The sequence below is a fragment of the Oncorhynchus gorbuscha genome, linkage group LG08 (assembly GCF_021184085.1).
Source record: "Oncorhynchus gorbuscha isolate QuinsamMale2020 ecotype Even-year linkage group LG08, OgorEven_v1.0, whole genome shotgun sequence".
NCBI lineage: Eukaryota > Metazoa > Chordata > Actinopteri > Salmoniformes > Salmonidae > Oncorhynchus > Oncorhynchus gorbuscha.
The window spans coordinates 64,236,117-64,250,121 of record NC_060180.1 but is presented as its reverse complement, the minus strand read 5'-3'; the positions used below and the strand labels follow the sequence as shown (position 1 = coordinate 64,250,121).

The 14,005-nt window shown below is 41.0% G+C and overlaps 1 protein-coding gene across 7 annotated transcripts; it reads right to left on the bottom strand.

The window, feature by feature from the left end:
• Positions 1–1,279: 1,279 nt before the first annotated feature.
• Positions 1,280–12,798, bottom strand: LOC124041988 (glutamate-rich protein 6-like). 7 transcript variants are annotated; one of them, XR_006840027.1, is made up of 11 exons: positions 12,362–12,798; positions 10,453–10,591; positions 10,184–10,242; positions 9,962–10,090; positions 9,130–9,216; positions 8,729–8,898; positions 8,333–8,400; positions 7,981–8,147; positions 5,737–5,812; positions 5,486–5,638; positions 5,246–5,388 (listed from the first exon to the last, which is right to left on the bottom strand). XR_006840027.1 is itself a non-coding variant. In XM_046360218.1 (11 exons), the coding sequence occupies exons 2-10, from the start codon at positions 10,583–10,585 to the stop codon at positions 5,607–5,609; spliced, it is 921 nt and encodes a 306-aa protein (XP_046216174.1). In that variant the 5' UTR covers positions 10,586–10,591; positions 12,362–12,798; the 3' UTR covers positions 5,250–5,388; positions 5,587–5,606. The 7 variants fall into 7 exon arrangements, 4 of the variants coding, with proteins under 4 accessions (XP_046216172.1, XP_046216176.1, XP_046216174.1 ...); XR_006840028.1 differs by having other exon boundaries at positions 5,732–5,812; positions 10,480–10,591; positions 12,362–12,796; XR_006840026.1 differs by having other exon boundaries at positions 5,732–5,812; positions 12,362–12,795.
• Between the last annotated feature and the right edge of the window lie 1,207 nt (positions 12,799–14,005).

Here is a 14,005-nt window from a genome sequence, read left to right as displayed (position 1 = left end):
GAAGATACAGCGAAAGTCATTAAGAACTGTTTGGGGTCGTTGTCATGCTGCAGAATACATTTTGTGCCAATCAGACGCCTCCCTGATGGTATATTGCACAATGGATAATTATCTGCTTGTACTTCTCAGCATTGAGGAGACCATTAATTCTGACCAAATTCCCAACTCCATTTGCCGAAATGGAGCCTCGAACTTGCAAGGAACCTCCACTATGCTTTACTGTTGCCTGCAGACACTCATTCGTGTACCGCTCTCCAGCCCTCCAGCGAACAAACTGCCTTCTGCCACAGCCAAATATTTCACCTTTTGACTCATCAGTCCAGAGCACCTGCTGCCATTTTTCTGCACCCCAGTTCCTGTGTTTTTCGTGCATAGGTGACTCGCTTGGCCTTGTTTCCACGTGGGAGGTATGGCTTTTTGGCCGTAAGTCTTCCATGAAGGCTACTTCTGACCAGACTTCTCCGGACAGTAGATGGGTGTACCAGGGTCCCACTGTTTTCTGCCAATTCTGAGCTGATGGCACTGCTGGACATCTTCAGATTGTGAAGAGAAGTAAGCATGATGTGTCTCATCTGCTGCTGTAAGTTTTCTTGGCCGACAACTGCTTCTACGGTCCTCAACGTTGCCCGTTTCTTTGTGCTTCTTCAAAAGAGCTTGGACAGCACATCTGTGTCTTGTTGCTGTGCTAAGTCTTGCCATGGTGTATGACTTTTGAAAGTAAACTGTCTTGGCTGTTCCTCACCCAGTTTTATTCCTCCTACCCAGCTGTTTCTGTTTCAGTTAATGATTGTGTTTCAACCTACATATTGAATTGAAGATGATTAGCACCTGTTTGGTATAATTGTTTAATCCTACACCTGACAATAAGCCTACAAAAACCCTGACTTTGTGCAAGTGAACCTAGAAGAATTGATGCTGTTTTGAAGGCAAAGGGTGGTCACACTAAATATGGATGAGATTTTCTTCTTCTGTTCACTCACTTTATATTTATCAATGAACTAAATGCAATCTATTAACGTGTTCATTTTTGAAAGCATTGTTACCTTACATCATTCTTTCACACCTGCCTAAAACTGTTGCACAGTGGTGTATATCAGCTCATGGAACATGGGACCAACACTTTACATGTTGGGTTTATATTTGTATTCAGTGTACCACCATTTCTTGACATGCCACTTAATAGGAGTATATTGCTGCCTGAAGAATATTGCTATGATAACCGTCTAAAATGCTACCTAGACTCGTAAAGAGAAGCATGTCTACAAGAGCATATTTTCTAATTAGGTTAAATGATTAAGGGGTTTAGCAAGAGCTTAAGCAGAGTCTCATCTGGACGGGAACAGTTCTGGTTGAGACTCTTAATGAAGAGACCGTCCCATCTTGGATTACACCAGACTCTTTAATCCACAGTGAAAGACATAGTACAACCCACTATCCCCGCTAGTGTTACAATCACAGGAGGTTGGTGACACCTTAATTGGGGAGAACGGGCTTGCGGTAATGGCTGGAGCAGAATGGTATCAAATACATGAAACACGTGGTTTGCATATGTTTGATGGCATTCCATTTGCGCAGTTCCAGCCATTATTATGAGCCATCCTTACAATGATTAAAACATAGCACAATTCAAGACTTTACTATTGACCCTGCTCATAGGTGTTTATCACAGGAAGCTGCTGAGGGGAGGATGGCTCATAACGATGGCTGCCATTACCACAAGCCAGTCCTCCCCAATTAAGGTTCCACCAACCTGTGTTTATTGTATGTTGCTACAAATAACATTATTTGATGTAGTACATTTGATACACACATGAATCTAGAAGAAGAAAAAAAATATCTATTTAAAGTCAGAAATTAATATTGAAATTAAGTTCAGTTATTGTGACACTATTGAGTAATTTCACATAACTCATTTCATGTTTAAAATTAAATCAGACTTCTCACAATTACACATTGCAGAGGTCTAAAAAGTATCAGACAACTAATAAAAAAGTTATTACAGTCAATATTACACAGTAGGCACAGTCTCATGGCACTATGATGTCACAATGAGCTGAGTGTTCACTGCATGTGACATGATACAAGTGGTGCTGTGTGAGTGCATAATGAGCTGATCGTTTAATAAGGACCATGGGGGTGTTGTGTGATGTCATAATGGGATGGAAGTTTGTACAAGTACAGTGCCTTCAGAAAGTATTCACACCCTAGACTTTTTCCAAGTTTTTGTTGTGTTACAGGCGGGATTTAAAATGGATTAACTTGAGATTTGTTACTGGCCTATACACAATACCCCATAATATCAAAGTGGAATTGTATTTGATATACATTTATCATTAATTAAAAATGAAAAGCTGAAATGTCTTTAGTCAATAAGTATTCAACCCCTTTGTTATGGCAAGTCTAAATAAGTTAGGGTGTGAAGGGTGTAAAGATTTGCTTAACAAGTCACATAATAAGTTGCATGGATTCACTGCAATAATATAATAATAAATGCCATTTAGCAGACGCTTTTATCCAAAGAGACTTGCAATAGTGTTTAACATGATTTTTGAATGACTACATCTTCTCTAGACCCCACACAGAATTATCTGTAAGGTTCCTCAGTCAAACAGTGAATTTCAAACACAAATTTAACCACAAAAACCAGGGAGGTTCTACCGATTGGCTGATAAATCATTTTAAAAAAGCAGACATTGAATATCACATTGAGCATGGTGAAATTATTAATTACACTGTGGATGGCGTATCAATACACAGTCACCACAAAAATGCAGGTGTCCTTAACTCAGTTGACGGAAAGGAAGGAAACCGCTCAAGGATTTCAGGATGAGGCCAATGGTGACTTTAAAACAGTTAGAGTTGAAAGGCTGTGATAGGAGAAAAACAGAGGACGGATCAACAACATTGAAGATATTCCACAACACTAACCTAAAACAACAGAATGAAAGAGGAAGACTGTACAGATTACAAATATTACAAAACATGCATCCTGTTTGCAATAAGGCACAAAAGTAAAACTTCTAAAAAGTTGGCAAAGAAATTAACTTCACATCCTGAATACAAAGCATTGTGTTTGGGGCAAAGCCAACACAACACATCACTAAGTACCACTCTTCATATTTTCAGGCATGTTGGTGGCTGCATCATGTTATGAGTATGCTTGTCATCGGCAAGGACTTGGGAGTTGTTTAGGGTAAAAAGAAACAAAATAGAGCTAAGCACATGGGAAATCGTAGCGGAAAACCTGGTTCAGTCTGCATCCCAAACAAACACTGGGAGACAAATTATTTTTTTTATACAAATGTTAGAATTTCTCTTCCACTTTGACAGAGTATTTTGTGAAATAGTTGACAATTTTGTTTTTTATCCCACCGTGTAACAACAAACTGTGGAAAAAGTCAAGGGTTGTGAAAGCTTTCGGAAGGCACTGTAGGCTGTGATGTAAGTCAAATCCATATAATTAGGAATTCATTTAATAGGATCACTATTGTCAAATCTGTGTGGTGTCATAATGAGCTGAAATGTTCAATGTTTCCACATAATGATGCTTTGGTATAGAGATCACAGGCAATCCTGGAGACACCTGTGGACAAAGGCCCTCTCACGCTCCTCAAGCTGAAGAGAGCAACTGAAGTCCAGTAACCTTTTGGCCAGAGAGAGGCTAGGAGCTAGTCCAGCCCTCAGAGGCCTTGGGTTGGAGGGGCAGCGCAGGCAGTGGTGGAGATGCCTAATGACCTGATGGACCCTTATCCGTCCAGCCAATAGAATACACTCCTCCTTGGATATGGATGGACCTGGAGCCTGAATCATCCCCAGAGCCACTGGCTGTTAAGAACAATAATTTGTAAAAATGATTTTATAAGATTTCTAGTTGAATAATTGGGCAAAATGTTGATTTCCGCTTAAATAGACCTTTCTGGTGCAAAATATTATGAAAAATCATATTTTTTCCCCTATTCAACAAAAGTAGGGCATTAGCACTTGACATGACTGACATGGTTTTAAATATAGTAATAATCTAATTATAAATGACTTAAGATTTCACATAACTGTAAATTAAATATGGTCCGTACAATATTGGCACCATTTCATATAACCAAATACATTTTATAACTAACCCAAGATAAACCACAGTGGGAGCAAATTAATCATAGTGAGCAGAACAAGAAAGGAGGTGGGCAGAGCCAAGCATGATCTAGAGAGATCCCATTGGCGCATTCTAGCATGTATTTGCATATTTCCATTAGAGAACACCTACTATGAAATGCGCTTGTGGAATTACGCAATTCGCCCTTGCACTCCTTCACACAATTTTAAAAAACTTTGGCAAAGGGTAAAGTCAGCAAAACTGTTACTAACAGATTCTAGTTTTTGAAACAGAAAACTGAATTGAGATCAACATTTTCATCAATGATAACAATTGCATAATGTTGGACAAAATCCATCTCGCTCCATCTTCTCCCATTGCTGGCCACTGGGCTTCCTCTCATCACCATATTTGGTGGTGAGTGGAAATTCCAACCGGATGCTTCAAACTTTTACATTCAGTGAAAAATCTGTCTGTTTGTTTTATCTTTGACATAACTGCCAACAGATCAGTTTCTCCTAAATGTCCACTGAGCGATGCAGACACACCATTCAAATGTTTGTTGACTCATTACAACTTCAGTTTTAAGGACTCAGTGATTTCCTCCATCCGTGACGAAGAGAAAGTGATCCTAGTTCAATTCTAATAAATTATTTTGTATTTTTTAGTGTTGAGAGCTAAATCTGGCTGAAAATATCACAGCGAGATGAAACTAGTATTGTTACATCCACTATATTCCACAGTTTCATACGCTCTACTGCAAGCCCAGCTGTGAGTTTCACAGACACAGGAAATCGTTCCTTTGTCTCGATAGGCCAGAAAATGTGACATCTCTGCCTATGCAAATGTCGGGCCTGAAAACTGACATTTCAAGTCAGCCCCGGTGGAGAGGAGGGCAGAGGTGGGGCTTTCTTGCACTATAAGACACGGGACCCTACAACATTCACAGGGCACTTTGTACACAAAAATATCAGTCAGAACCGCTCAAAGTCCCCCAAATACATCTAAGAGGATATGTGTTGGTGTGGACAGGTGTATAGGACTGAGTACATTTGTCAGTGAGTTGGCGTATGCTTACCTGCAAACAGGCCCCCACACTGAACTTGGCCTGTTGGCCAGCAGAAAGGAAGGACACAAACATGTGTTCCTGTCCCAGGACCCTCACCCCCAGGCTGCGGTTTAAAGATAGGAAGAGCGGCCGCAGGGGGGTGGGCGTCTGGCTGTGGCCTCTCCATCTCCACCTTCTGATCCTGGCCCCTGCATCATTCAGACACTGACCTCCTGACGCGTCCAAGCTCAGCCTGGGACAGACACTGAAGTTACGGACAAGACATTTTCCTGAATATGTACACATTTTTTATTACAAATTACTAATCACAGCGAGTGTCCCCGTCTTACCAGACATTACCGTTGCCATGGTAACATGTGGCCCTGCCATCAGATTGGAATAGGGCTCTGATTGGCTGCCCAAGGGAGTGGTCATCATGTACAATACATACCCTTTCTCTTCCATCAGAGATTATGACCAGGGCCAAGAAGCCAGAGGGATAGCTGTTTGGCATAATAAGGATGGACAACACAAAATTACATGATCATATAGTTAAAATCTCCAACAATGAGTTTACTTATGTTGTGAAAGGATACAAAACCTGGGCAGAACCATCTGGGAAGACTGAGAAACTTGCTCCCACCGGCATAATACTTCTCCAGAAATTGTGCCCCATCCTGCCAACACAAGCCATATACAAAACGCATTGATCAGTTAACCTGTATTCATAAGTATTTTCAGATGTGACCACCAGTGGCGTATAGTCATTGATGCCAAGGGAAGCAAGGCTTCCCCAAAATATTTGACCTTAATTTTCAGTCAATTCACAAGTGGCTGAATCTCACCAGAGAAATCAGTGCGAAGGAAATAGCACCCCCTCTGTCTTGGTATGGGTAACCATGCATCTAATGCTGTCTGGACCTAAAGAGTGTAACATGTTGCCATTTGATTGATTGATTGATGCCAACTAGCATTTGGCCTCCCTCAATAAAAAAAAAACAAATAATTAGCCAATAAGCATTGAGCTGAGCTCAATTGTGGAGTTGTCCTGGTGTAACAAAATGCCCGCAAGGGAGGGCTTCAGACCAATCAAATCACTTCCTTTGCCAAATGTAATTTTCAGAAAAAGGTGTCAGTTTCTGGTCTGCTAGAGTGTTTATGTCCTGCAGTAGGTAGCTTGCTAAATCAGCCCTTTCCTAAGCCATGGATGGAGATGGGGATTTGGACTTGTGGTTTTGACTTAATTCTCTGTACAGGCCAATGATTGACGGTGATTCTGATCTAACCATAAATTAATATGTTGTGCCACTGGACTGAGACGATTGAAGCTCAAAATGTAGCCTAGCTACCTAGCTAAATTAACTAGCTAACTTAGTGGTTCATTGTTGCCCATGCAAGGACATCAGGCTAGCAAACATTTTAGCTAGGTAGCCTATAACAAAACCTAAAAGTGCACTGTATGACAGAGCCATAGACCATTTTGACAACATGAAAGAGAGGAGGATCAGGGTATTGGCATTCAACTAGTCTACGAGTAGGGCGAGTCAATATGTTTTGTTTTATTTGCGCGAGCATGGACACACACAAATCAGTACAATGGACAGCCAGATGATATTTAGAAACATTGGACTAAATTGTTTTTGGTATCTTAATTTTAAAAAATGGTATGTATTAAACAAACCATATATAGCCTTATTGATTTGATGTTCTTTAAAATGTTTGGTGCTGGAATAGCGGAGGCAATGTCTGTTGTCTTTGTGCTGATTGCGGTAACCCTGTAGTTCTCAATCAGTAGTTGTTTAGTAAACTGTCAAACATTAAACTTGCTTGACCATGCTTCAAGTGATAACTGTGTTTGTGTTAGGGTTCGTTCCTGTTTCCTTGTCAATCATTGGTTCATTGGTGAAATTAGCATTATGACAAGATCTTTAATTAAATCATTCAAATAATGTAATGCAATTGCAGACAGAAGTTGACCATCAGGAACATAGCAGGCATGTTTACATGTAACTTCTGTATCAAAGAAAAGGTCCCATGTTATTTAATCAAAACCGAAGTCCAGCCTTTAGTGATGTCACTACTACGTCAGTACCTTTTACTCCTAAAACCAAAACCATGCCTACAAAGCTATATAAACAAGGCTTTTAGTGTTATCTAAAAGCTTAGCAGTAAATGTCCACTCCCCAAAGTTGATTTTTAATGGAATGTCTGACTAGTCTTCTCCTTCACTCCCCTGCAGACTTCTGTCTCAGTCACACATTTCTCAGAGGTGTCTCTTTATAAGAGAGAGAACTAGAAAACAACTCTGGAACAATTCTAAACCTTTATAATGAATATATATATCGTTAAACTGTAGTCTAGGACCATATAAATATGAGGATTAAGGAGTCTTATAACCCCTCCCCTTAATACAACATAAGCATAATCAATTATTCTAATACATCAAACATTTGTACAGCCCCAATCATGACCCCTAGGTGAACTTCTAACATATGCATCATTTGCTTTGTGGACTTCACCAGACAGATGTTGCTCTCTGGTTTTGTGATTAAACAAGCATATACTGCTGTGTGACTTGTCTTTTTGTTGTCACGGCCTTATTGTATATCGCGGTGGCGTATGAACGAAAGGGTTATAGAGCAAACACAATTATCACAACAGAGTTTGTAATATGGCTTTTTTTTACTGGCTTGGCTTCCTCCACATGCACCTCTACTGGTGACCACATGATGGCACTGTCCTCATGCAAACCTGTACACCAGAATCTCTCACTTGTCTTGCTGCATCATCCATCATGTTGTTAGGTTCAAAGTCAATGTAATAAAGGTTAAAAAATAATTTGTACCTGATGCGGAGAAATGCCAAACTCAAATGACTCATGGTCATAAAGGGTGTCTCCATTTTCTTTTTCCAGGTCCTCCTCAATCCCAGGATGTTGTGTAACAGTCCACTGTCCCTCTTTGGCTGTACAGGTGGACAGCTGGTAGCTGATGGTCCTAGAGAAGCGTGTGTCTATGAAACAGGACAGCAGGTCAATGACATTAAAACTACATCAGTTCAAAGTTAATGGAAATATATGGCTTTTAAAAAATATATAAAGATGAACATCCTGAATGAACTTAAAGTGATTAATTGACCATTTCCACAGAAAACAGACTCATATTTAAATGTGTGTTTATAAACTGTTGCGTACTCACAGGTATCTGCAGATCGGAGGGTTGACTGTGTGTCCTGGTAGAGTCGGTCTCGCTCTTGCTCCTGCTTTCTGAGGAGGAAGAGGTGGAGTTTGCTAGTGATGTGCTGGATTTCCATCCTAAATTCAAACTCCACCCATCCAGCACACAAGGCAAGCTCAATCAAGCACACCTGATTATGCTTATGGGATGGCAGACTATTCTTCTCAATCCCAACGTGTGGAGAACAATAAAGAGTCAGACACTAAGAAACTAATAGCAGATGATCCATTAGTAAGGAAAACCAATGATCCAATCATGTTCAGGCAGCAAGCTGCCTTAGTGTCACCTATTTCCTAGACAGAGAATAAGATGCAAATTTGTCCCTTATTTTGACCTTTCATCCATGACCCCTCATACCTGTGCTCCGCTCTGTCCCGGGCCTGGGCCTGCAACTCCTCCTCCTCTCTGGTTGGCTGATTGTTAGGTGGGAGTGTCGAGTCATCCTCCTGATCAGGTCTCTGCAGGGCAAGCCACCTTTCATGGGCCAGCATGTCACACAGCTGCTGGTACTGGGCACAGCAGAAGATCTGTGTGTGTGTGTGAGGGCATGTGCGTGAGATAGATCATTAAAGAGAGAAATAGAGTAGGGTAGTGTGTGTGTGTGTGTATGCATATAGAGTGTGGGGAGGGGCAAATGGAGTGTGGGGAGGGGCAAATGGAGTGTGGGGAGGGGCATATCATAAAAATCATGTGTCATGCTTTGTTCACACTAATATTCCCCATCCCCTCTTTATACCGTCCATGACATTCAGCCTTACCCCAGGGTCCTCTGCAAATGTTGGTCCAAGTGGAGGCCTTGCTTTCTCTCCACAGTACTCACACATCACTGGAGAGTCCACGAGAGGCTGGGGCAGGACAACAGGGGTGTGATCAAAGATGATCACACAATGGATCACTTACAATAATACAGAGTTATACACAGTCTCAAAAAATGTCTCAGTTGTGCTATTCTAGAAGAAAAATAAACACCTTTTTAGGCGAGGTGCTGGCTAGCGGAGTAAACTTGAAAATAAGAGAGAGCCGCACACTCTAGGAGCTCAGATGCAAAAATGTAATTACCAATGTTTCAACAGCTTTGACTTTGCCATTGTAATTGCCATTGTAATTGTTTGTAAGCTTGTGTAGTCAAATTAAAATATGATCGTATGCTATCCATTTGTTGTTTGTATGCTGTTCTTTGTATGACATTTTCATATTTAATAATTAACCAATGATATTAGGCTACACAAGCTTACAAACAATTACAATGGCAAAGTCACAAGAATGGCTATAGCCATGGCTGTTGAAACGTTGGTAATTACATTTTTGCATCTGAGCTGCTAAAGTGTGCGGCTCTCTTATTTTCAGTTGTGCTATTCACAATTTCTATTGCATATGGGTTGCACATTATATTCATAACATCACAATGCCAGTTCTATCCCTGAGTGGAAAACATCTTCTGAGATAGAAGTGCTGGGTTTGAGGGGCGATACTTTGACCTCCCATATTCTGATCATTAGTACCTGGCTGACACATGGAACTAATAAAGTGGACTATGAAGAGATTTAGAGACTAGGGTGTGGTAGCAGACAGGTGCGTAAGGTGTTTTACCTCTGGGAGGATGTTCCTTGGGTTTGGTGCTTGGTCCTGGGACTCCCTCTTATATCTAAGAACTCCCAGAAAACCAGAAGTGGGAGTTGGTGGACAATCAAAAGACTGTACATATTCATCTTGCAGCCCCTATAGAGAGAACACATAGGGAGAGAAAATAAGTAGTCAGGGAGAGAAGGAGAAAAATAACAAGACCTGTCTTAAATTGTACATTTCTCTTACATGGTCATCCATGAGCAAAAAGACTTCATTGGGTTCCTGCTCTAACCTAGAAGACTCATCTGAAAAATAGACAAATAGTCAACATAACTCATTCAGAATGACATGAGATCATTCATACACAGTGTAAATATGTTGCCATTTATTGCATTTTTTACTAAATTGTGGTCTTCTTGTGACTTCGGTCTCAATTAGTGACATTGATCTCATGCATCCTGCTTTAATCTCACCCACTCAATTGATCAAAGTTAAAACTAAGCCCAGAACTTTACATTGAAGGATATCAAAAACTGTTCCACCCGTCTCTGTGTCTCGCACTTGCTTCTCTCCCTCACTGGGCAGAGTAGTGACATCACCGTCCATATGCCAGCCTTGATTTGGGGCACCTGCAACTTCAGCCTCCATTATTTCCTTTTCAGAAAAAGACAGGTCAGAGGTAGACATTTACACACACACGCCTAAACAAATTCATACACTCACCGCAGTGTTGTGCTTGTTCAGACAGCATGTAGCTAAACTTGCTGATGTTGTCAGTAACCGTGGAGATGAAATGGTTGCGTGGGGCTTTCTGAACCTAATATCTAACCATATTGCCTGGCATTATGCATTCCAAAATAAGAGACAGCAATAGCATGCTTAGTCCTAGCAGGTGGGTGGGTAAAAGTTAAGTGTATTATTGTTGTAATGTAATTTATGAAAGTTTAATCAGGAAGGCTTGTTTGAATGCTCATTTAACTTCAAGCAGCATAGCATAATTCACTCTTTCCTATTATACAGGACATAGTGGGAAGGAATAGAAACGTATCAGCAGCATAGCTTCTCGTTCTGCTCCTCTTCCTGTTAGCCATGTGCGCACGCTTGCTGTTTAAACTATGTGCTCATTTTTGCAATTATCACCTCTGTCTCTCAACCAATGGGTATAAACCTTGGAATGTGTTTATATGTCAACTTACCCATGTTCTCTCACTTGCTGTGATAACCATCCACCATCAGCTATATTACCCTAAGGCCAGTCATCGAAACTTCTTACCCTCTAGCGGGGGTTTTATGCCAGCTGCCCAGCAAAATGCTGTCATTAGCATCTGATGAGGCCAAACCCCAAACTATTCAATACAATTCCATATCGCATTCTGTCTCTTATTCATTCCGTTAAACCTGTACTCGATTGAATTGTGATTTATTTGTTCTGTATAGTACCTTTATAATCTAACATTATTTTGCTGGGTTGGCCCTGTCCGGGTGATACCGTCAGACAGGGTGGTGCCACAGTGTCCCCTGACCCACCCGTCTCAGCCTCCAGTGTCTATGCTGCAATTGTCTATGTGCCTGGGGGCTAGGGTCATTCTTATATCTGTTGTAATTCTCCGGTCTTATCTGGGGTCCTGTGTGAATTTAAGTATGCGCTCTCCCTCTGAGTACCTGAGCCCTAGGATCATGCCTCTCGACTACCTGATGACTGGCTGTCCCCAGTAATGCTGCTGCAGTTTCAACTGTTCTGCCTGAGGCTATGGAATCCTGACCTCGTCACCGGACATGCTACCTTGTCCCGGACCTGCTGTTTTCGACTCTCTCTACCGCACCTGCTGTGTCGAACTCTGAATACTCAGCTATGAAAAACCAACTGACATTTACTTCGGAGGTACTGACCGGTTGCAACCACTGATTATTATTTGACCCTGCTGGTCATCTATGAACATTTTGAAGAACAATCTGGCCTTAATGGTCATGTACTCCTATAATCTCCACCTGGCACAGCCAGAAGAGGACTGGCCACCCCTCAGAGCTTGGTTCCTCTCTAGGTTTCTTCCTATGTGCCTGCCTGTCTAGGGAGTTTTTCCTAGCCACCGTGCTTCTACATCTGCATTGCTTGCTGTTTGGGGTTTTAGACTGGGTTTCTGTACAGCACTTCTGATGTAAAAAGAACTTTATAAATACATTTGATTAATTGATTTGTGGGAAAAGTAACCATCCTGCATTTAGCTTTCAGGTGTAGAAACGTTATCAAAACATTGTGTTTACTTGATAGCTACCTACACAAATATCTAGCTAGAACAAAGTGTTAAGAAATTCATTCAAAATATTAAAATCAATAAACAAATGTTGTACAGTAGGCATCTACAGAGGGAGCTAAGAGTTGTGTTATGTGTAAAACAACTTAAATTGTTTTCAGAGTAGGCTTACCAATTTTTGTGTCCAATTAACCAGTTGACTGTCGCACAGTTTTGATTAGATGGTATGCAGCAGTGGTAGGTTACCCTGTTCCTGGAGTGCTGCAGGTACAGGATTTTGTTCCAACTTGGCACCATGACCAACTGAGCTAATTGATCAGTTCAGTGATTGCCTAAATTCAACACACCTGATCTTTCAGATCGGCTCAATTAAAAACATGAAGTGCCTGTGGCACTCCAGGACCAAGATTGCCTACCCCTGGTATAAAACTACGGGCAGAATTTACTTTTCATAGCAGGTTAGGATAATTAACATAGCAGGTTAGGAGAATTGGGTTAAGGTTAGGAAAAGGGTTGGGGTTAGCTAAAATGCAAAAATTCTCCCTGACGTGGTTTGAACGTGCAACTTTTAAAAATCATAGCTGTATACCATCTAGCCACAACCCGCACCCTGTTACACCCTAATTCATTTCAGTGTAATTGTACGCGATTTAGATAACGCGTTATCCATGCATGCCAGCTGTGCCAAGGCAATTAAATTAAGAAAACAGATGAGAATGATTGTCCCAGCGGAATTCAATTGGCCAGAGAACGACTACACTATGTCAACTACAGAGTCCACCACAGCCACCGAGACTCCCTCCCACTGCTAACGCAACAACCATGAAACCCCAGGGGTGCGTTCAGTTTGCTTGAACGTTTGCTACGTTGCGAAACGGTTTGTACTGAACGACACGTTTCCCCCAAACTTTCTTGTATGTTCTTGAACAGACTGAAGTACGTAGGTTTGCTCCATTCTGTAGGTGTGCTGGGGTGTGGCTTGAAGCAATGAGTGACATATTTAAAGGGCAGGGGTGCACGAACCACAACCCAGGTTAAGATTCTGGTTCAGGATAAAAATGGCAGGGCAAAGTTGGTGAAGACGAATGTTCTGAATGAACAGCAGTATTATTGAAAACTGGAACAAAAAGGAAACGGACGGATACGTGTATAAATGATAATGAATCGCTTCATGTTGGGATGCGTTTGTTGAGTAAGGATGCATATGTTGGAATCCCATTTGAGGTGTTAAATGGTGAAGTACGTGCTGGGAAAAGTGGAATCTGTCAGAGTGGTCTTATTTTGATGAATTGTATTTCTGAAGAACAGAGGAAGATTGCAGTGAGTCTTAAAAGAATCCGGACAACAGGAGTATTATGTTTTGAACTTGGGAGTAGAGCACTGTTAGTGGAATACTACATTCCTCTGTATTATTTCCCAATCAGAATGAAGTACCCTGTCAATGCATTCTATGGGATCGTAAAACCCATATTATTATTATTATTATTATTATTATTATTATTATAGGAATGGATAGAGCCCCAGTCTTAAATTCAGGTAGCAGCGTTTATTACAAGAGAGTACTGACCAAAAATACAAAGAACCTTACATTATAACAGAGACAACATAAAATGACATCATCAGTTTCCCACATCCTTTCCGATCCACACAATAGTGCAGTGTCTTCAGCTCTGGAGATCTTCTTCTACTCCCCTCATAAAACAAACATTCCAATCTGTCTAAAAGACATCTTCTCCTCCACTACTGGAACATCAAATACCATTCTTATCTGTCAGAAAAGATATATGCCTCCCTTTTCCCTTTCCCACAAGGTACA